The following is a 23,212-nucleotide window of genomic DNA, read 5'->3' as shown; positions in this document are numbered from 1 at the left end:
TGTGGTGATGATGAGCCACACTTGTTGGCTAGAAACATCTACTAAAAAACATAATGTGATGAAACTTTGAACATTCTTTATACTCATGTAAATTATCATAATGACCACTAGTCACTAACCATCATATAAGCAAACCTTTGTACCAAATAAATTAGATTCATTTATAATTAAGCATAATTATCAAAAATTAATTTCCACCATAATTTAAACAAATTTACACCAAAATAAATAAAATTCTTTATAAGTAACACAATTACATTAATAAAATGATTAATATACACCTTATGCTTAAGATGAGCCATACTATCTTTCCCTAGATCCCTTTCCTCACCTTTCTTTATCAAGTGAAGATTTTCTGGCGAGTCATCGTTATCCACCTTTCATTGTCAAGTGGACATCTTCTTCAAAATGAACCTAACACATTTATTTTAATAAAATAATTAATATAACCCAATCAACATCATTTTACACCTTTCATACAATAATAAATAACAATTTTTAAAAGCTATATAAACTAAGTAATAAATATATTAAATATATCGGACAAAATGATATCATTAGACAAACAAAAACCCAATCAAGGAAGAATCTACAATTTATTCTTGTGACATTTCGGTCGCGTCACGTCTAATTAGGCCGATAGGCCTTTCTTTGAAAGGGACCTTTCGTCGTCGTACTCCTTCTGACGCTGACACCTGGCGAAATTTTGTCTCTGTTCAAGAAACTACTATACGCTGACACCTGGCGAACTTCCAAACCTTTATCCGCAGAATTCTGAAAGCAAGCGGTCATATGTTGGCTATGCGGGGAATATGCCCTCCGTGCTCGTCGCTCGTCCTGTATTCATGGATATTCATGAAGGCGGTTCTGCGGTTACCTAATTTTTAGTTGGAGTTGGAGACGTTTTGTTCGGAAGCTTCAGCGTTCCTAAGCTCCCGTAGTAATGGCGCATATCAACTCTCAGTTTTGGCATTTCGCTCTTCCTGTTACGCTTGCCAGGGTCGATCCCTGCACCTTTCAAGAGATCCCTGCACCTCTCCCCAACTACGAAACATGCCTCTCATTTCTTCCTTGGCCGTTGGCGTTCTGCAACCTCGCTCTTCTGGTGCTCGAGGTGAAACCTACACTAGCACACCACAGGTATCTTGGATTGTGATCGCTTCTGTTTTTAAGGGTCCGTGACTGGGGACTTTGAATCAGACAGTCTTGTGACAGACAAAACTCAAGGGCAGGCCCTGCTCTCGAGTATCCCGAAATCCATGCTTTGTTATTCGAGCTATTGACGGCGACTCGGCGAGCATGAGGCCGATCCAGGCCTTCTCTTAATCTAACTACTCCCTTCTTCATTAGGTAACGACTGCAACTCTTCTTTAAATACGAACCCTAAAAGCTGTGAATTGCGAGACTTTGTATTGCGATTTTCGTTTTCGATTTTCCGTTGGAATTAGGCTTTAACAGAGATGAAGTCATTTTTTGCTATTATCTATATTTGGGTGCTCTGCGGTCTAATAGTTTTACAGCAAAACACTTGTGCAGCTGTACGTTCTTCTCCAAAGTTTCATACCAAAGGTTTTTTCCTACCGTTGATTTCAATTTTTTCATTCAGGTTCCCCAGTTGGAGCATTTTGTTATATCACGACCTACGCTTCAATCTCACCTTTTCCCCTTTTAGGTATCTTTGCGCAGACCATTGATCATCTAAGTTCACAGAATAACGAGGCTGCCAGAGATGGAACGATCTTAACAGATAAAGTATTTTCAGTTGTTCCCGCTATTCTCATTAATATGGTTTTGTATATTTAATTTGATTGTACTTATGATAACAGAAGAAAGTGGTTTTGATTCTCTTGAAGCTTAGGGTTAATGTTTCTGAGGAAGAGTCGTTGACATGGTCTTATACTCAACTTATGTTGCTTGCCACTTCTGGACAGACTGAAGTGAAACAAAGTACCAGAGACAACTATAAGGTTTACTCTTCCGGCTCTCACAGCAGCAAATACATGGAAATGGAGCGCAGAAAATTGATTTATCGCGTTGATTATGACGAGGCAACAACTTATCCAACCACCCCATCTGACGCATCACGGCCTCCTTAATGGGTAAAGCTTTCTGAAGAGAATTTGTAGCATACAGTTTCAAGAAGACGAGAACACATTACTGGTTGTGGTAATTGTGTTTTGTGTTTTTGGCTCTCTTTCTCCTAGCTTTGTAAATCCAATTTGGATCTGTGGAAAATGAAAATTCTAGCCATTGCATTGCTTTTAACCGTGCAATGTGTGTAAGGAGAAGTAGAATGTTGTCTTCATATCACATTGGATGGGGATGGGAACTCGATAAATGCTTGTTTTATGCCCTTCCTCTGAGTTTCGGTTTCACTATTTTTGCCAATTGTATTTTGCTATGTCCACATCATATTGATTCTTATATGGAATACGCTCCCATCTAACTCTACTTCTGTATAAGTTTTTCCCACATCTGCATTTGGCTTCTTATATGGAATACTTCTCAAACAATTTCCTGGGACATGAAAACTGAGAAAGTTACATATTTTATTCGTGAACAATTTGTAGGTGTAATACTTGCCCACAACACTCATTCATTTGGCAAGCTCCACTAAGACAACCATGTTATGAGGCAAGTACGGTTAATCAAACAGCATAAATTATTTAGAAGTATCGGAACCCTACAGATTGTTCATGCAGTTTACAAGACTTGATGTCCTAGCCTTCCGGAATATTTCAATTTAACACCACTCTCATTTGTGAGGCTGGGAAACAAACAAAGCCACAATGATTTCCAGAATGTAACTCAATATGCTAGCTAGCACAGTACCACTCATACAATGCATTGAATCTTCCGACAAGAGTGCTCTGTAGTCAGATTATCAGAACTGAATCTATTTGTGTGAATTCCGGCATATAGCTGCATAAGTGCTAATAACTACCAATGACATCACATGCAAGATATGCTAAGACCTGAAACAATTTTCCCTCTGACGTTACAGAAATTGGGCACAGGAGTACAAAAGTTATTCAAATCCCTTAATATAGAAGACAATTAAACAGCAATATCCCTAGATTTCAAAAAACGAGCTTATATTTTACTAACTTTAAATGTTATCTGCTCTAAAAAAATAGGACAGAAACTGCAGAAAGCAGAATCTGCTTGAAAAATACTCTATGGTCTTCCGGCCAAACAGGTGGCATCCAATGTCAGACCTTCATTACATTCTCCATGGAGAAGGTTGTTACCTTAAAACCCTAACAAACATATATACCAATTACAGTCACCAATGCATTACCTGCTCTATGGAGAAGGTTGTCCCTACACTCGAGCAGGCTAAGGTTATGGAAAGGCTAATCACGTGCCATCATAAAACATAATACAATGGATTCATCATGGGAAAGGGAAATTTGAACCACTGAAAGGAATATATGTGCCGGAAAAGGGACCAGTGGTCTAATAATTCCGTTAAATCATAGAATTTGGTATAGCCTGCGTGTACATCAAGGCAGCGGAGTGGCCCGCCTATACTTTGAAAGATTATGTGTTTGATTCCTGGGGCTCTGAGGTCAAACAGTGGAAAAAAATGATAGAACCCATGTTCTCACTTTCCTGTTTTTTAAATGAATCTTGGTGTATATATCCATGGTAGTACCCAGTGCAATGATGCCCTTCCATACACCACCTCCTCATTTCTTCACTGTTCATGAAGCCACATGAACAACCCACATGGCAATTCTAGAACATTCTGTCCATTCCATTGCTTCTTCATTTGGATTTAGATTTGCAGAAGCTGCTCAAGGATTTGCTTGATGCATGCATGCATGACTTCTGTTTATAAGAGGAGATTATTGTAGACTGTACATTACATCTACAGAGTCTCCTGAGAGGATAAATAAATATCCTATTTTGCTCTGTTATCATGAAGTCCAATATGAGTTTGAGTTTGAGCTGTGTTGCAGGCTGCCTGGATGTAGAGGCTCCTGTGAGATTCAGCTTCCTGAGCTTATACCAATGGCCAGACTCAGAGGCAGAGTTTGTTCGCGTTTTGGGTATGAAGGAGAACAACCGTATGATTAAGAAGCCCATGAGAGCATATAAGGAGAGCATCTACACTTGCAGACAAATGTATATCAGGAGTTACACTTTCTCTAAGAAGGAGACTGTGGCAGAGAAAACAAAGAAGTGTTATGAGAGAGATAAGAGAAAGATGAAGATTTGGAGGCCCAAGAGAGTAATGTGTCTCTTGAGGAAACTGAGAGCTAGGTCTCTGGAAGCTTTCAATGCTTTTATGAGTGCTGTCTTCCATTGGCTTCTGGCTTGCACCACCAGTGTGGATGTCAAACAGCAGCAGTGAAGTACATTGGTGCAGGCCTAACTATTTTGTTTAACTGTAAGCTATTAGTGGTCAGTATGTATTAGTTGGTTTCATGGGTTTGGTGGTTTAACAGAATTTGTTTTAAAACCCTGCAAGGGTGGGGCCTTGATGGGTTTGCTATTTGCTGTTATCTGCTCTAAAAAAATAGGACAGAAACTGTAGAAAGCAGAATCTGCTTCAAAAATACTCTATGGTCTTCCGGCCAAACAGGGGGAACAATCTAGTCCAAACTGTGGAGGTGAGCAAAATATTGATGTATTTTTGGTCATTCTGTAATATAAAACGCAGTTTTCGCAAATGATCAAAACAATCAAAAACCAATTCCAAAACTGCATACATCTTTAAATGGCAATGATGGCTAAGGACCACTGCATGCATGGAAAAAAGTCAACAAGGATCAAACTAATAATTCTCAGCCTCTGGTTGGTTAATATATGCAGGTTCACAAAATTGGTGCCACAATATGCTTGACTATTTATAGAATTTTCACAAACCAAACCCTTAACAAGTGAAACCAAACACTAACTCCACAAATTTCAGTAGGAAATGACAATTTGCTAAAATATTGATCATTACTTGACCAAAACAATCCACCAAGGCATACCGGAAACCTAGAACCCAGCATCATAAACAACCGCTTTGCACAAACCAGTATCTGAGATTAATCATTCTTTCCGGATCTAGCCCCAATATCCTGAAAGTATTACATCTTGCAGTGTGTAACTTGAAATTGAAGAGCGCATGTCTGTGCAAGACGGTTTTGCACATCAACTCGGAATGCAGAACAACATTGCAGTGCAAGGAGAAACTTTGGAAAGGTCTGATTATTCTGATTATTGCTGTTCCATTAGCATAATTGATATGTTTTTTTCCCTCATAAAAAGAACTTATATTCTCATTATCCAAAATATACATTATGCAGACTAACAATTGATATGTTTACTTATTACTAATTATAAAAAGCCTCTTTACTTGAACTTTCTATCTGCTTACAATTAGTTTGTTCTTACCCATTGTGTTGTACATTCTTTACGATTTATTTGTTGTCTGCAGTGTTGTAAATTTATGTAAAGATCCCTTTTTGCGTATGAATATGGATGGGCAGGGTTGGGTGCCTATTTCATTGATTGCAGGTTTTAATCTGGTGAGATATTGGATAAGTGTTCATCTGTTATTATTCAATGTCTTTTAAAGCCTACTACTGTCTACAATTGATATCCCAATAAGTTCATAACTTTTCTGGTTTACATAAAGGAGATTATCTGGTTTCTGTTCAGGGGTAGAAAATCTTGTATATAATAAAAGATTCTATAATATCTTTTGCAGATTAAGGCATTAACATCTGACATAAACCTCATACTTTTTGCATTGCGAAGTTCAAGTGTAGTTGAAGTGAAGGTGAGTGTCATCATCACCTAACTTTTCAGAACTTGCCATTATCCTGCATTTGTCTATTATTTACATTTTCAGTCTTTTGTGACAGGCTGACAAGATAAGGAGGCGTGGTGACTGGTCAAAGTGGGTCTTACCTGCTGGAGTTATCAAATCTACGTCAAGGACTCAACCACAAGACACCTGTATAAATGTTAATACAGGCAATGTTGAAAATGATGCTAAATTGGAGGGGCAAACAAGTGTTTCGTCAAGGCATCTTATTGGATCTCCCTTAACAGAAAATGGAGTTCCAAGTGGAGTTTCATCTGAATTGGAGAGAACTTCAGATCATGGAATATCTAAGAGAACTTTTCCTGAAGGGGATATCATTAACGGTATTCTTGATATCAGGATAAATGAGACAGTATGAACTGCATTTTTAAGCACTATTTTTTTTCTGTACATTATAGGGTTGCTGAATGAAAAGAATCTGGTGGTGTTCCAGCAAAACTGAGTGCTGGAAGGTTTCGATTTCATATATTGGGACATGAGAAAATGTGGAATGAAACATCATAAAAACTTCTTACAGTGATCTTCAGTTTGGCAAAGAGTTGGGAATTTAACAGTTCACCTGCAAAGACCTTAATTTGCATTTTTGGAAGAAAGTTCTTAATAATTTTAGATCATGGGCCATTACTCATGATCGAAAGGCTATGAAGTCTATTTTGGTATTTGCTATCTCGGATGGATGAACTACCTCTGGTATTTTCTGCTTGGCATGCTGGGTTGCACATTCTGCTGTCAAAATAATGACAGAAGATGACTTTGATGTAATAATGACAACATTAATAGATCACAACTCATTACTGTTTTGGAAGTGCAACTTTTCAACTCCTTTGGTTGAATCAATTTTGAGTTAGGAGTGAGAATAAATGACATGCATGCTAATTGTTGAGCTAAATAGTACATCTTCTGATATACATTCAATTCGATATTACATTTGGGTGGTCATGCTGAAATTAATTTGAACTTTTTGCATTGTCAAGCTTTTCCTGTTTACATGACAAGTACTGATATTTGAATTATTGGCTAAGGTGTGAATCTTTCAGTTATCATTCTGATGGTACTTCGAATAAATGTTTGTTTTAAGCCAGTTTCTGTTGTCTTTTTCGAGGATTGATTGTCTTTGGTTAATCCAAATGATATGGAGCCTATATTATGTTGATGTTTTGTTTGCGTAAGTATCGTTCGTCATGTATTGGTGAAAACACTGATCAAAGAACTGATTAACATTTAGAGACAGGAGTTGCACGTGGTCATAACTTACGCAACTCTATTGAAAGACCGAAAATTTTAATCTTTAACAATATTGTTGCTCTATTTTGTCTATTGGATTGTCTTTTTCGTTTATGTATTAACCAGATTTTATAGATGGGTTTTGGTTCATGCCAGTTTTAAACTTTTTTTGTAGTTAAACTTTGGTTCGATTCTTGCTTGCATTCATCATTTAATGTTTTTGGAGTGATGAAGAGAATGTAATGGACAAGGGAAACTCAAAGCAAAGCTTCTTTTTTTGGCATTTATGCTGAAGGTTGTGAAATTTTTGTTGATATAACATTGGGTAATCCAACAGAATGATGATTGCACTTTTGATAATGTGTCTAGACTTATTCCTTGTAAGATTTTTGCCTACGTTGAGAACAGTAGAAGGAATTGGATTTTTTGTCATTGAAGCTAAATCTAAGTGTTTTTTTTGCCTCTTCATACAATGATTTGGGCTTACTGCATTGGAGATGCAGTTCATTTTGATCCTTACTCGTAACTAACATTTTCAATCCTGAAGAAATATTGTTTGGCGATGAGTTGGTTATGACCCAGATTGGAAACATAGAGAAAAGCTTTGTAGATACAGCATTGGTTAAAGCAGCAGAATGGTGCTCACTCTCCAGGTATAGGCTTGTCTATCCTTGAAGTTTCTGCCTTTTGAGCTGATTAGAGGTGTAATGGGTCTAGATTTTGTATGTCATTTTGACTATCTGAATTTAGTGGGTACTCTTTGCTCTTCCTTCCTGGAATCTGTACAAAGATAGATTACGGTGAATGTCTTTATTTCTCTAGTAATTAGATTGGAAATGTAAAGGATCGTAAAGAAAAACGTTAATCACCTTTTATATTAAAGTATATATGATTTCTCGTAGATACAACATTGGTTAAATCAGTAAGGTTGGTGCTTACTCGTCAGGCATAGGCTTGTCCGCTCTTAAAGTTTTTGACCTTTGATCTAACTAGAGGTAATGGATTCTGATTTTGCACGTCATTATGACTCTGAATTTCCTTGGTGTTCTTTGCTCTCTTCCTGGAGTCTGTAGGAAGATAGGTTCCACTGAGTAGAGATGTATTGCCTTAATAATTACCTGATTAAAGTTGTTCATTTATAAATGAGAGATTTAGATATTGTTGATTTATTTTATCAAATGTTCCCTGACTTTGTAGGGGTCCTGAAAACTTGAAAAGTATTTTTGTAAAGACTTTGCCTTGGAGTTCGCTTGAACTGCATCCAAACCCAGCTCAATTTTGTCAGTGAGCTTGACAGTTCACTTACAATTAATCAGCCTTTGCTTGAACTGCATCTAAACCCAGCCCAATTTTGCTAGTGAGCTTGACAGTTCTCTTACAATTAGTCTGATCCTTAAAGACCCTTTTCTAAAGTCAATCTGGTTCTGAACATGGCCATCTACATAATTTGGAAGCTGATTGTCATGGTATTCACACGCAACTTTGGTCTTACTCACAGTCTCACCATGATCAAGGAGGTCCCATGACTACTCGGAGAACTCTGCATTGAGTTCTTCGTAAATCTTAATGTGTTGTGCGGGTCCACATGGGTCATTTCTGTGAACTCTGTTGCGGGCTTGGTAATCTGGGTATGCTCAATATCATCCTTAGAAACTTAATCAGAGCTTGTTGAGTGAAAGAGGTTGTTGAGTGAAAGAGGAGTGGGGACAGTTAAAGCCTATCACTTAAACTGTGCCCTATTCTTATAGGGCAGTCTCTTTTCATATGGTGTTGCTTCATGATTATGTTTAGTATGATATATATGTATATTTTTTTTTACCCCTGACCGTAATGATCCATAGCTCTGCCGGAGCTGCACACCATTCGGCTTTACTACCGAAGCCTCACCAGGGTGGACCCCAAGGATTGAACCTGCTCCTCATAACAGAGGGCCAGCGGACTGGGAGGGGGATCCGACCCATTGGGCTACCTGTCCGGAATATGTTAAGTATGGTATTTACTTGTGCACCATATCTACTTTTCTAAAATGTGGATATTTACTGTAATATAGTAAGGTCTTTTGGTTATGGATTTTGTTTGATATTGGTTGATTTTGCTTGTTAGTATTCTACTTGCGTTTGGGTTTCAGCTCTTCCATTGTTTACAAAGCATCAAATCATTTACTTCTGATTCAGTGGCAGGGTACCGCTTTGAATTTTATTTGTGGTATCTGTCCCAGCAGTCCACGTCTTACTTTTCCACTTCAGACTTGGTTTTCATCATCCACAAGCGTCATACCTTTGCCCCTTGTTTAGGTGATGCATGTAGGCAATTCATACCGCATGTGTAGGGTAAATACTTTGCATGGTTATGATTTTGTTTTGAGGCATATTTGCAATTGAGTCAAAAATTAAGTGTGAATATTGTTCCTTATTTATTAAACAAGTCAAAGTCAAACATGAATGGTGCTTTGGTTAGTGTTTGGTCAAGGGTTTGAGTTGGATTGCATGCTATCTAGCCTATCTTTGTTGCACTCGATCCTTGTCCTTTTGTATTGGTAGTAACTTGTGCTGCTTTTTGGTGTCAGCTTTAGCACAATATCTTAAATGTCTTCTCCTTGTTTGATGGTGGATTTGTTGATCTTATTGTTATTGGAATTGAGAGTAGGAATGTTGGTCCATTTTTGTAGTGATGGCACTATTCAAGGTAACCAAGAAATTGATTCCAAAGATTTATCATGAGCTAACTTTGATGTTGAGGGAGCTTTCATTTACAGTTTTATTTTTGAAAATGATTAATTTTCTAATGTGTTTTGAGTGAAAACCTATCTAAAATATTGTTGATTGATTCTTGCTTGATTATGTAAGAGTTTGGTTAATGAGGCTTAGGAGCCTCATTATTGGCATTGTATCCACATTGTTATTTCAGCAAGTGTTTTCCCTACTCCAATAGTATGATGTCATAACTTAGGGCTTATGGTCTATAAAAATACATGTGGTATTTTCTCAATGGAGCAAGGGGTTTTTAGTGGACCAAGCAGACCAATTGCAAGTGGATGCCACATCACCCCCATCACTCTATACGCTATGTGGCTAAACCATATAGCGTAGGTTTACAAGAAATATATAGTTTTAGGCAGACATACCCTAGAGTGCACAGATAAGTATAAATTATCCAAAAAATATTGTCGAGGCCTATCCATTTCATTCTACTCTGAATTCTGCATGTCTGCTGCTTAACATTTCATTGAGTATATATCTACAAATCAGTGATTTTGGGATCAAATCCCACAAAGCAATTCTAGCAATTCTATACCTGCTCTTCAAATTCCTTCAAGCTTTTGAAAGCAAAACCAATGAATTATCAATATAATTTTAACATAATAAAAAAACAATTAGAAGGCGTTTAGCTATCTCAAACTGCTCATCCGTTAGGCTTGAACCAACATCTCTTCTATAAAATTCAACAATTCCGATTTAATAATCCTATCGGCCTCTCTTTGTACCTTTTGGGACAATTGCTAGTAATACCAAGTTTGACCTTTGTTTTTGGCCCACAGCTTGCCGACATTGTGCCAATTAACTTTAATTCAATGTTTCTGATCACAATTCTCCTTGCAACAATATTCCTTTCCATTCGCGAATATAATTTTGTTATCTATATATATATATATTTATTTTAAATGAAGAAATAAAAACATTTAACAGATCATTTGTCAAAAAAATGCACTGACAATATTAAACAATATAAAGCTTTTGCCTTTCCCATTAAAATAATTAATTTATTTTATATTAATAAATTAAAATATTTAACAGATCATCTTTTAAAAAATGCATTGAAAACATTAAACAATATTTTGCTTTTGCCCTCCCTTTCAAATAATTAATTTATTTTACATCAATAAATAAAAGCATTTAACAGATCACTTGTTAAAAAAATGCATTGAAAACATTAAACAATATTTTGCTTTTGCTTTTGCCTTTCCCCAACATGGCAATAGCATATAAACTTGGCAGCCACGGAAAGCACATGGCGTCACTGTCAGCACCGTCACTCTGGAGAGCTAATTTGAAAGAAGCAATTAATTAATTAATTATAAAAAACAAGGAAAATGAGGGTTTCATATTTTGGGTAATACAAAATTGAACATTAATTGCGAAGGAAGCAAACGCGGAGAATAAGTGACGTGCAAGGCTGGAGGTTCCCCATGTGGGGTTTGTTCCACCGGCTTCTCATCTAAACATCTTTTTATTTCAAATTCCGCGGAGCCCAAGGATTTGCTTCCAACTGCAACATCCGGTGTGTTTTTGTTTCCGCCCGCAGGGAAGGGTAGAGTAGCAATTTCGAAGGGCGAAAAGCGTTTTTCAAATAATTAGGTAGGCATCGCAAGTAGTCTTACTCGTGCTTAAATTTTTGAGGGCGTCACCTATACGTTTTTAGTGTAGGAGGATAGAAGGAATATGAAAACAAGTCTCATCACCAACTCCGACCTCTTGAGTTTTGGTTTTTGAAATCGATTTGCAAGTAGTCTCACCCGTGTTGTTTGACAAGATACAAAACAACCCTATTCAGAGGAGCTACAAAACATGTCATCTACCCAGCGAGAATTTGGAACTCTTTTGCAGGTGTTTGACAATCAAAGTTCATTTTCTTAGAGCCCAAAACACACCAACATCATTCCAATCCACAACTAATATTTAGGCACCCAAAGCAATGTTATCATTCAAAGCATCCCAGTAAACTTTCCACTAAGGAATGACAACATTCTACTCACAAATTTCACTACTCAAACACCATGTGCCTCTGTTCTCTATGGGTGTCTCTCCATGTCGATAAATAAATGTTTCATGCCCTTTTTCCTTCATGGGATTCTGCCACCTTGTAGAATTTTCCCTATTTTATGCAGTCCATTATTGTACAATCCCACATTTACCTCAAAATCCAATGAATGTATTCACCTCATTCTTTCCATTAAATTCTGAAGCATTATTGCAATTGCCACCTAAACTACCATTTTGTGAGGATGATTGTTCCTACCCAATAATTTATCATTAATTGGTTTTTGGGTAAGAGGGAAAAGGATCACATTCATATTCAAATTTCATGGCCAGATAATTTTCTACAATACCCTCATCATTTGTCTACTCATGGTATCATAACCCATATTAATGCTCATATGTTCACAATCATTTGTGTCAACATATTTATTTATCAATTATTTAGATTACATATACATTGTTCGTGAATTTTCCAACTCAATTTTGTTGTAATTGTCAGGCCAGGGTAACTCCAGAATAAGCAGAAGAAATACTGATATGTAATTTCATTAGAGAACTATTGATTATATACAAAAAGGAGACGGAACAGTTCATCTTCTTGATGACTGTTCACGTTCCAGTTCACCCATCCGTTGAGGATTAGGTGTCAACATTCCCCCCCTTAATCTGAAGGGATGTTGGTGAGTCCAAGCATCGTTCTGAATCTTTCAAGCTTTTCTCTTCCAAGCGCTTTGGTGAAGATGTCTGCAATTTGCTCGTTTGTGGAACAATGACGGAGATGGATTGTTTTGGCCTCAACATGATGTCGGATCAGATGATATTTAGTATTGATGTGCTTAGTACGATCATGGAACTTTGGGTTCTTGGCCAACTTTATTGCAGAGGTGTTATCAATCATGAGTGGAGTTGATTGTATTTGTTTTACCTGCAAATCTTCAAGAATTTTCCTGAGCCACACAATTTCCTTCGTTGCTTCAGCTGCTGCCACGTATTCTGCTTCTATTGTGGAATCTGCTGGTACTGATTGTTTGCGTGATCTCCAGGAGACAGCTCCTGATCCAAGACTCATAGCATATCCTGAAGTAGATACCCCAGTTTCTTTGTCTCCATCGAAGTCTGAATCAGAGTATCCAATCAAGTTGAAGTCGTCCACATGTGTATACTTGATTCCAAGGTCTTGAGTTCCCTTCAAGTACCTTAGAACTCTTTTTGCAGCAGACCAATGTCCCTCACAAGGCTTTTGCATAAACCTGGAGAGGATTCCAACAGCAAATGAAATGTTTGGTCTGGTAGTAGTGAGGTAGATGAGACTTCCTACAAGCTGTCTATACTTTGTTGCATCCTCAAATTCCTTTCCTTCAATAGATGTGAGCTTCAAGTTTTGTTCCATTGGAGTAGAAAGAGGATTGCACTCTGTCATGCCAAATCTGTTTAACAAATCTCCAATGTACTTCTTTTGAGAAAGAAATATGGATTTTGGATGTTGGGTTACTTCAATGCCAAGATAGTAATGAACATAGCCCAAATCAGTCATTTCAAAACTTTTTCCTAATTCTTTCTTTATGGATGCAATATAGCTTTCATTGTTCCCTGTCATTAAAAGATCATCTACATATACCACAAGATATACAACTGTTTTGCCAACTTTCTTGACAAATAAAGTTGCATCATCAAGATCAAAATGTTTGAAGTTGAGTTTCAGAAGATGCTCAATTAGTTTTTCATTCCAGGCTCGTGGTGCTTGTTTGAGGCCATACAAGGACTTCACAAGTTTGCATACTTTGTGTTCATGTCCTTTCACAGCAAATCCTTCAGGCTGGGACATAAAAACATTCTCTTTTAGATCTCCATTCAAGAATGCAGTTTTTACATCCATTTGATGGACTTTCCAACCGTTTTGAGCAGCTAGTGCAAAGAGTGTCCGGATGGTGGCCCATTTTGCTGTGGGGGCAAAAGTTTCCTCATAATCGACCCCTTCCTTTTGTGCAAAACCTTTTGCCACAAGCCTAGCTTTGTGCTTGTCAAGTGAGCCATCAGCTTTGTACTTGTTCTTGTAGACCCACTTGCAGCCAATTGGTTTGGTTCCAAATGGAGGATCAACCAGCTTCCAAGTGCCATTCTTTATGAGGGCATCATACTCCTTCTGCATCGCTTCTTTCCATTCATCATGAGAAGCAGCTTCTTTGAAGGAAGTTGGTTCAAAATCTGTAGACAAGTTCAATTCACAATCATAAGTAACATCCATATCAACAGGTGAATTAGAGTTATCTACATCACCTCCATCTTGTCGGTTTGTATTTCTGGTCCCTGTTTTTCCAATTTCATCAGGATGAACACTTTCAAGTGCCTTTGTCAGCCACTTTGGGGGACCTTTCTGAGATGGTCCAGGCTGCTCTGTTGATTGAGTTGGGACTGAATCAAGATTAAGTCTCCCAATTCTATCAATTACATCACTTAAAGCATCATCCGTTGTTGGAGTGTCATGCAGGGGAGATTGTTCTTCAGAAGAAGATTCCACATGTTGATCTAGTATAGGAATCCCCCCTTCAAGATGTGGAATCTGATTATCAAACTCTTGAAATGATTTCGGTTTTGTGAATCTATCCAAGCGATCAAGTTGTCGCTCAACAACACTGTCAGATTTGGATGATTCAAGAAAAATGACATCTCTAGATATAACAAACTTTTTATTTACTTCATCATAGAGATGGTATGCTTTAGAGGTGTTTGAATACCCCAGGAAGATACACTTACGACTTCTAGCACCAAGTTTGTTTCTATGTACCTTTGGTATTAAAGCATAACAGGTGGAACCAAAAATCCTGAGATGTTTTACCGAAGGAACATGTCCATACCACAATTCATAAGGAGTCTTGTTTCTTATAGCACTAGATGGACATCTATTCTTTATATATGCAGCACATAGAACAGCATCAGCCCAAAACATTATCTTTACATTTTTGAAGAAAAGCATGGATTGTACCATATTCAAGATTGTTCTGTTCATTCTTTCAGCTACACCATTCTGTTGAGGATTATAAGGCACGGTTGTTTGATGTTTAATCCCATGTTGGCGAAGATAGTGTTCAAATTCATTTGATGTATATTCTTTTCCATTATCAGTGCAAATAGACCCAATATGAGATTGTGCATCATTTTCAATCCATTTATGAAAATTCTTGAATGTTTGAAAAGCATCAGATTTGTTCTTCAATAAATAAACCCAACACATTCTGGTGTAATCATCAATAAATGTCATGATATATTTATTTCCATTTGCAGAAGGAACAGGCATTGGACCACATAAATCTGAATGAATGAGTTCAAGCTTCCTATGTGCTCTTGAATGTGAATCATGAAAAGACTGTTTGCTATGCTTTCCTAGAATGCAAGCATCACATTGCTTATGTTTTCTAGGAATTGTAGGCAAACCAGCAACACCATTTTTCTTTAATAAGCGGAGACTGTCATAGTTTAAATGTCCAAATCTAGCATGCCATAATAAACTTGATGGAAGTGTACCTTCTTCATGATGAGAAATATATGAGAAATGTTGTGCATGAGCAGAAGTTCCTTGCAGTTTAAGAAGTCTTTCTTCTTCTATACCCCTCATGACAAGTGAGTGGTCAGATGCCTTTCTTACATGGAAAATTTTAGGGGCTAATGTTCGCCCAGTGGGCTAATTTTCCATGATTTTTCCACAAAAAAGATTCGCCAATTTCCAATTTTATAAAAGAAGATTCGCCCAAATTTTAGAATATAAAATTATTTTACCTTAAAAATCGCCAACATTATAGAGAGACTATATATAAAATAATTATAAATTTGATTAATTTTACAAATATATCAATAAACATTTATAATTTGCATATTAGGGATTAGTGAGATTCGCCAATGTTTTAAACTTCAAGAAAATTTTCCATCCTTAAAATTTTCCTTGCTTTCTTACCTCAAGCTTGCCATCAAACATATGAATGGAGTGACCTTGCTGGCGGATGTGGACCAGGGACAGCAAGTTTCTCTTGAGCTCTGGGAGATATAGAACATGGTCCAGAAGAAAGTCTGGAAGACCAGGCAGTTTAAGCCTGATTGTGCCAAGCCTTGATGGCTTGATTTTTGACTGATCTGCAAAGTATACTGCTCCATCAACATTGTTAGTGAAATCTTCAAAAAAATCTTTCCTATGAGTCATATGACAGGTTGCTCCTGAATCAAGCAACCAGTCATTTTTCGAAGAAGCAAGTGAAGCATTAAACAAATCTTCATTTACTCCAATGTTACATTGTGCCTCAATATAGTGAGCGGATTCAGGTGCTTTACCTTTGTCTGTGTCATCAGTTTTACCTTTCTGCTGATTTCTTCTCTGCTCAATTTTGTCCCATGGTAGCTTGCATGTAGAAGCATCATGTGATCCATTTCGTTTGCAGCGAATGCAATGCAGATCTGCCTTTTCTGCTTGAGAATGTCTGCCCCCCCTGCCTCTGAAGTATCTTCCTCTTCCTCTTCGTCCACCTCTTCCTCTTGTAGAATCTTGAGCAGGATGCTTTTCTTTATGAGCAAGGCAAACAGTCTCTTCAGAAGATTCAGGGATTGTTTTCTTTCCAAAGGCTTTCTCTCTTTCAGCGAACTTTTTCACAAGAGACTCAAAGGTTATGTCTTTAAGATTTCCATTTGCTTGTAAAGACTCAAGATAATTAGAGTAGGTAGGATAGAGTGCTTTGAGAAAGGAAATAAGAGAGATATCCAGCTCAACCTTAGTGGATTTAATATCATGCATTATAGACTTTATTTCAGATGCAAGAGCAAGGGGATCATTATTTTCCAGTTCAAGAGTGAAGAGTTTAATCATGAGCTGAACAACTTCAAGTGCAGAATGTGAATCATAGAGTTCTTTCAGCGTTTGTAAAGCTTCAAAGGCAGTGGAATAGGATGAAATATCACAACTTACTTCTTCATTTACAGATGCTGCGATCAATGCATAGGCTTTGTTGTTCTTGTTTTCCCAAATGACAAGTTCTTTATCTGATGTAGGCTGCACAGGGTCTTTGTCTTCTTCTCCGACACACACTCCTTTCCACAACTCATTGTAGATGAGGGTGTGTTTTACCATCCGAGACCATTCAGAATAGTTCTCCTTGCCAGTGAGAACTATTCCGACCATAGAGATGATTGAATGCATTCTGTAAAAATTACTTCTGCTGATAAAAAAAAATCCTTACGTTACAGCCTTCAAATCCTTCTGATATTTGCTAAAAGCATCAGCATTTCATCACTGTAATACTACTATGTTTTGAAAAAATTGCGCAAGGGATCACTTCAATATATCACTTCAATGTATTAATATATCACATGCAATACTACAAATGCTTTGATATATAAAACACTCTGACTGATATAACTTTGAATGCTTTGAAAACTGCTTATATAAACGCTTTGGATGATATATATAAACTGCGCAATACTATTTGAACTACCAAACACAGTTTTGTTACCATACGCAGCAATGTTCACTCTCAAAGACTTCCCACAGACGGTGCCAGATGTTATTTGTCAGTTACCATACCATATCCTCCTTAAAATATTCAAACAGCTTCCAAAACTTATTGAAACAGCGTCCAAAACGCATTCAATAACTTATTCAAGCAGCGCATTCAAAAAAAACTTATTGAAACAGCGCATTCAAAAACTTATTGAAACAGCGCATTCAAAAAAAACTTATTGAAACAGCGCATTCAAAAACTTATTGAAACAGCGCATTCAAAAAAACTTATTGAAACAGCGCATTCAAAAAACTTATTCAAGCAGCTTCGTGTTCAAGAATGCATGGAAAACGACCCTCTGGATCCTTTCCGCTCCAAGTATAAGCATAATATCTTTATGCGGACCTATTCGAGCCCTCTCTCTATGGTGGAACCTCAGTAACACCCTCACCAACACGCAACAGCAACTTTGCATGCGATGACCTGACCCTGTGTCGACATCGCTGAGGGTTATATGCACAGAGACAGAGATTAAATGAATGGATACAGCTGAAGCGCGTATATTGAGGATGTCCAAGTCGCAACACCTCAGGCAGTGGCTTACCACCTCTGCTCTTGACTTCACTGGTGTATAGAACCAGAATACAGGAGCGGATTCTCTGTCAAGAAAAGCTTGGTAGAAAAGATATGGGCATGTATCAATTTCTGAAACCAGCTTTTGAATATTTTAACATTAGTGGAAATCGATGGGATTGTTCACTGTTACGAGGGATGTCGACTGAGACCCGGATGGAAGAGGGGCAGAAAGACATCTATTATGTCACCGGCGAGAGCAAGAAGGCAGTGGATGCTATCGATGAATATGCCATAGGGAAGCTCGAAGCGTAGAGCCAACGGCAGAGGCGGTCTGAGGTGGAGCCAGACAAACGTTCAGAGGTAATCAATGCGCAGAGAGACAGACGTTTAGGCAGGCAGAGGCGTTATGGCCAGGCAAACGTTCAGGCAGAGGCATTATTAGAGGAGTTACAAGGAATCTGGGACCTGCGCTCTGATACCATGTCAGGGCAGGGTAACTCCAGAATAAGCAGAAGAAATACTGATATGTAATTTCATTAGAGAACTATTGATTATATACAAAAAGGAGACGGAACAGTTCATCTTCTTGATGACTGTTCACATTCCAGTTCACCCATCCGTTGAGGATTAGGTGTCAACGGTAATAACAACACATCTATGTCCACACAAGTGACACAATATCATTAACATAATTAATTACAATTTATTATAAATTAACTTGGGGGTCAACATGGAGATATTACATCATCCTCAAGGGGAGTGCAATTAGCAATGGTTGTGTTATGAAGTATTATGTAAACTATGAGATACAAGGTTCAAATCCTCCTAATTAATGTTTATCTACAAAAGGGGTGTATGAAATATCCCAAAGCTTAAAAATTTTGACAAATCTAGCACACTTTAGTGTTCTAGTTAAAAATACTTGCAATCAAAACACTGAACACAACAGGATCTGGAAATGCAACCTTTATTTATATTATTAACTAAAGAAATAAGTACATGCCCATACAAAAATATTGGAGCCCCTGCAGTGGCATGCCCGACTGCTCATTAAAATAGAAAGCAAGACTAAAGCACAATTATGGACCCTGGATGGATCCACCAGACAAATTGCACCCACGGGGTTTTCATCCCGGGGATCAAACTAGAACTAGCCACGCCAAGTTCTCAAGAAAACACAATAAGATAGATAAACCTGAATGATCCAATGCCTAGCTCCTATCCCCTTTTATAGGTTTGATGGATTCTCTAGAAGCCTTATTTTATTATTTCCCTCGAAAAACGAAGGAAAATACTAGGGGCAGATACCATGGGAAAATACCATAGTAAATACCATGGGTAGGTTTCAGCCATTTTGACCCTATAAAAAAAAAATGGAATATTACAAATCCTCCCGCCCAAAGATTGCTTTCCCTCAAGCAATTCACTATTATCCACAACATAAGCATTGATATCAGGATCCATACAACCCAGTGTGCTATTCCATATCTCCATGCTAAATGATCCTGAATGGATCCTTAGCAAGGAAAATTTTAAGAAGCCCCTCTAAATTTACATGTATAATAAATGGGCGAATCTCCATGGTATATAGGAAAAATGGAAGGCGATTTTATCAATAATATGATATGTATATATAATTTTTTGGCGAATCTCTCACCAGGCATGGCGAATATTTTACTCAATTATAAAATCTTGTGTTTATTGAATACACAAATGAAATCATTGCATTTCTTTAAAATATCTTTTGAAATCAAAATTACTGATATTTGATGCCTTTCGGGGGTTAGTAGATCTAGAGTAAAGATGGATCTATGCTGGTTTAATTCCCCCATTTAAATAGGTTACATTCCACGTGAATACCATGGGTCAATACCATGTGCCATTTTGGTGAATACCATGGGTCAATACCATGCGCCATTTTTATTTTTATTAATACTAATATTAGGGTTAATGATGTTTTTTTGCATGGTATTAATAACAATCTAGTCCATGGTATTTGTCCCATAGTATTTTGCCCATAGGTTTCACCTAAATATAACACATTTTTTGAGTGTTCTTACATATAAGGTGACTTATGGAGTAACTAGCATTTGCACCAGATGTTGCAAAGGAAACGTCGTAAGGCATAAATTCGAGAAGCATTATGACATATAAAGAATCATTGAAGATGAAAATTAGTAAGTGGTGGGTAAAGACCTAATACCCAAAGCCCACTGCATTAAATAGGTCTTGTTTTTGGAAACTTTTTGGCTATTACATCTTGCCAAAAAAAACTTCTCATTTATAGCGGGCTATGGAATAACTTTAACTAGGGGACAATACTGAATACTATTGCAGGTATTGAGGAGGAGCAGAATGTTGTCCTCATTAGTAAGATGAATAAGGGAATCATTAAAAGAGGAACTAAGAAGGGTTAAAAAGGGTTATTTACAGTTCTCCATTGTGGGCTTTTTCTGTATCTCAATGTGTATGGTAAGTGTTCAACACTCTATCTGCTTTCAATGACTTCAATTTGCATATTCGTAAAAGGAGTTTCTGCTGTTGTTTAAGCTAACATCCTCTTTTTGGTTGGATTTATTTATGTGAGCAAGGTGCTATTCATTCTTTTGGCTCTCTTTAGTTCCCTTAGTTGTAAGTGGACAAAAATGTTGGACTTATATGACACTGAAACAAAGAACCATTGAGCTATCACAGTTTATAAATAATCATATAACAGAGGTAACCATATCAACCAAAATTTGTAATGCATCAGGGTCATGGTTGACTCCCTGAGACCAAATAAAAACTAGAGAAGCCACTGTCATGACCCCGGTAGAGAGCCACAACAAAACCTGAGTCGTTTGGGGAGAATGGAGTCTCGGCATAAAAGCCAGAGAAGCCATTGTCATGACCCCGACAGAGAGCGGCAGTAAAACCTGAGTCGTTTGGGGAGAATGGAGCTCCCGGAAAGGGTTCGCTGACTAGTGCTCCCAAGAAAACCAATGTGGCGAGGAATAGGCTCGCGGCGTCTAACCAAACATTGGATGATAATATACCTGCAACAATGACGTGAAATGATTTACAATGAAGTTTCTATGGGTAAATAAGACATTGGAGTTTCAATCTAGCAGAACTAAAAGAAAGGATGAGAAAAATCTTTCTTACTTAGTATGCTCCCACCAAGTGAACCACAATGCATGCATTGGAAAATTCAATAAGTCAGTAAGGCTCATAGAATCCAAATTTTGTCAATAAGTTTCTAGGTGCATTTTCCCCAAAATCTGCATAACCCTAAAAAGCACATAACATATAGAAGGTAGTTGTTATTCTTAGTGACAACAAATTTGCTTTTGTGTCTTCGCTAAACATTAATGAATATCTAATAGAAGAATAAGTATTGATTTATGGGTTCCCCCCCTGTGAGGCTTTTCCCTCGTCTTTGACTAAAAACTTTGGTGTCCTTATTGTGTATGTTTTTCTTCTCTTATTCCTTTATGTTCCGCTAAATTGTTCAATTTATTGTTCTCTCTACATTATTTCTAATGATGATATGATGTTATGGGGAGAACGTAATATGAAAACATTGAACAAGTTTAAAAATGCAATTATCTACAACAAAGAACAAATTAGCCCTAAAAATTTACATTCCACTCCCCCTTCCTCTCTCTCCACTCTCTCCTCTCTTTATCTCCCGTCTCTCTACCTCTCCATCTCCCTTCATCTTTCTTACTCATTATCCCTCTTCCTTCATCCCACTCTCTCTATCCCTCTCCCTCTTCTATCCATCTTTCCCTCTTTCCCCTCTCTCTTTCTCTCACTCTTTCTCTTCCTCCACTCATTCCCTCTCCCTCTATTTATCTCTCTCCCTCTCTCTTGTCTCCCCATTTCTTACTTATTTCTCTCCATTTCCCACAATCACTCTCTCTCTCTCAATCTCCTTTTCTATTTTCCTCTCTCCCTTCCTCCTTCCCTCCCTCCATACCGCCTTTCTCTTTCATATTCTCTTCTATTTCTCTCCAATCTTTCTTCAAATTCTCTACCTCCTCACTCTCACTCACTCCTTTCTTCCCCCTTTTCCCTCTCTCTCTCTCTCCACCTCCCTCCCTATTTTTATGCATCTATTTATATAATTTTTTCTAAGTTTTTCTCTATGTTCCTCTATCTCTCTCTCCCTCTCAACCTCCCAAACTCTATGTCCCTCCCTCCTTCCTTCCACCTCCCCTTCTCTCCCTTTTCACTCTTCTCTTTAGAATAAGATGCATAATATATAATTGGAATCTAACAATTATATAACAATGCAAAACATCAAACCTACAATAAAAATGTTTATAGAAATATTTAGCATAAGCTAAATAATTACGAAATCTTAATAACAATTACATCAATTTGATATTTATTTTATAATAAACCTTAGAGAGGCAAATAGAGAAAAAGATTGAGAGAAAGGGAGAGAGGGGGAGTGATAGAGGGAAAGGGAGAGAGAATTAAGAGGGGAGAGAGAGAGAGTTAATATATATATATCTATCTATATATATATATATAGGGGGGTGAGAGAGAGAGGTAATATATATATATATATATATATAGAGGGGGGTGAGAGAAAGAGAGAGTTAATATATATATATATATATATCCCCTCTTAATTCTCTCTCTCCCTTTCCCTCTATCACTCCCCCTCTCTCCCTCTCCCTCAATCTCTCTCTATTTGCCTCTCTACCTCCCTTGTTCCCTCCCTCCATACCCCCTTTCTCTTTCATATTCTCTCCAACCTCTCTTCGAATTCTCTACCTCCTCACTCTCACTCACTCTCTTCTTCCCCCTTTTTCCTTTCTCTCTCCCTCTCCCTCTCCCTCTCCCTCACTATTTCTATAAATTTATTTATCTAAATTTTTCTAGGTTTTTCTCCATGTTCCTCTATCTCTCTCTCTCCCTCTCAACCTCCAAAATTCTATGTCCCTTCCTCCCTCCTTCTACCTCCCCTTCTCTCCCTTTCCACTCCTCTCTAGAATAAGATGCATACTATATAATTGGAATATAACAATGCAAAACATCAAACCTACAATAAAAATGTTTATAGAAATATTTAACATAAGCTAAATAATTACTAAATCTTGATAACAATTACATCAATTTGATATTTATTTTATATTAACCCTTACTCTATATATATATATAAACTATTTAGAAATAGATATTAATATTAATAATCTTCTCGAAGCCACCATCCCTCTTGGTAGAGATGGAGTTAAGATGATCTATTAATCACTCCCTTAAAATAAGATATATTCCACATGAATATCATGGGTTGTTATAAACCTAAAGCTCAAAAACCACTAGTAATTTGACCAAGTCAAGTTTATCTTAATTGC

General features: G+C 37.3%; 2 protein-coding genes across 8 annotated transcripts; both read left to right on the top strand.

Moving 5' to 3' along the window:
* The first annotated feature begins 733 nt into the window (after positions 1–733).
* On the top strand, positions 734–2,265 carry LOC149160984 (uncharacterized). Of its 7 annotated transcripts, none has more exons than XR_016261488.1 (4): positions 737–1,350; positions 1,521–1,569; positions 1,673–1,752; positions 1,859–2,265. XR_016261488.1 is itself a non-coding variant. In XM_089435456.1 (3 exons), exons 1-3 carry the CDS (start codon positions 1,461–1,463, stop codon positions 2,094–2,096), a joined length of 354 nt encoding a protein of 117 aa, XP_089291582.1. In that variant the 5' UTR covers positions 1,357–1,460; the 3' UTR covers positions 2,097–2,265. The 7 variants fall into 7 exon arrangements, 2 of the variants coding, with proteins under 2 accessions (XP_089291582.1, XP_089291581.1); XR_016261486.1 differs by having other exon boundaries at positions 774–1,350; positions 1,537–1,569; XR_016261485.1 differs by having other exon boundaries at positions 774–1,350; positions 1,537–1,569; positions 1,854–2,265.
* Positions 2,266–5,383: 3,118 nt separating this feature from the next.
* Positions 5,384–6,848, top strand: LOC149160983 (putative HTH La-type RNA-binding protein C1527.03). The gene is made up of 3 exons (XM_089436864.1): positions 5,384–5,525; positions 5,708–5,779; positions 5,865–6,848. Exons 1-3 carry the CDS (start codon positions 5,469–5,471, stop codon positions 6,183–6,185), a joined length of 450 nt encoding a protein of 149 aa, XP_089292990.1. The 5' UTR covers positions 5,384–5,468; the 3' UTR covers positions 6,186–6,848.
* The last annotated feature ends 16,364 nt before the right edge of the window (positions 6,849–23,212 follow it).

Source organism: Pinus tabuliformis, chromosome 5_2 (genome assembly GCF_031772625.1).
Source record: "Pinus tabuliformis cultivar Carrire ecotype Pingquan chromosome 5_2, CPIR1, whole genome shotgun sequence".
Classification (NCBI taxonomy): Eukaryota; Viridiplantae; Streptophyta; class Pinopsida; order Pinales; family Pinaceae; genus Pinus; species Pinus tabuliformis.
This window is presented reverse-complemented; position numbering and strand designations above follow the sequence as displayed.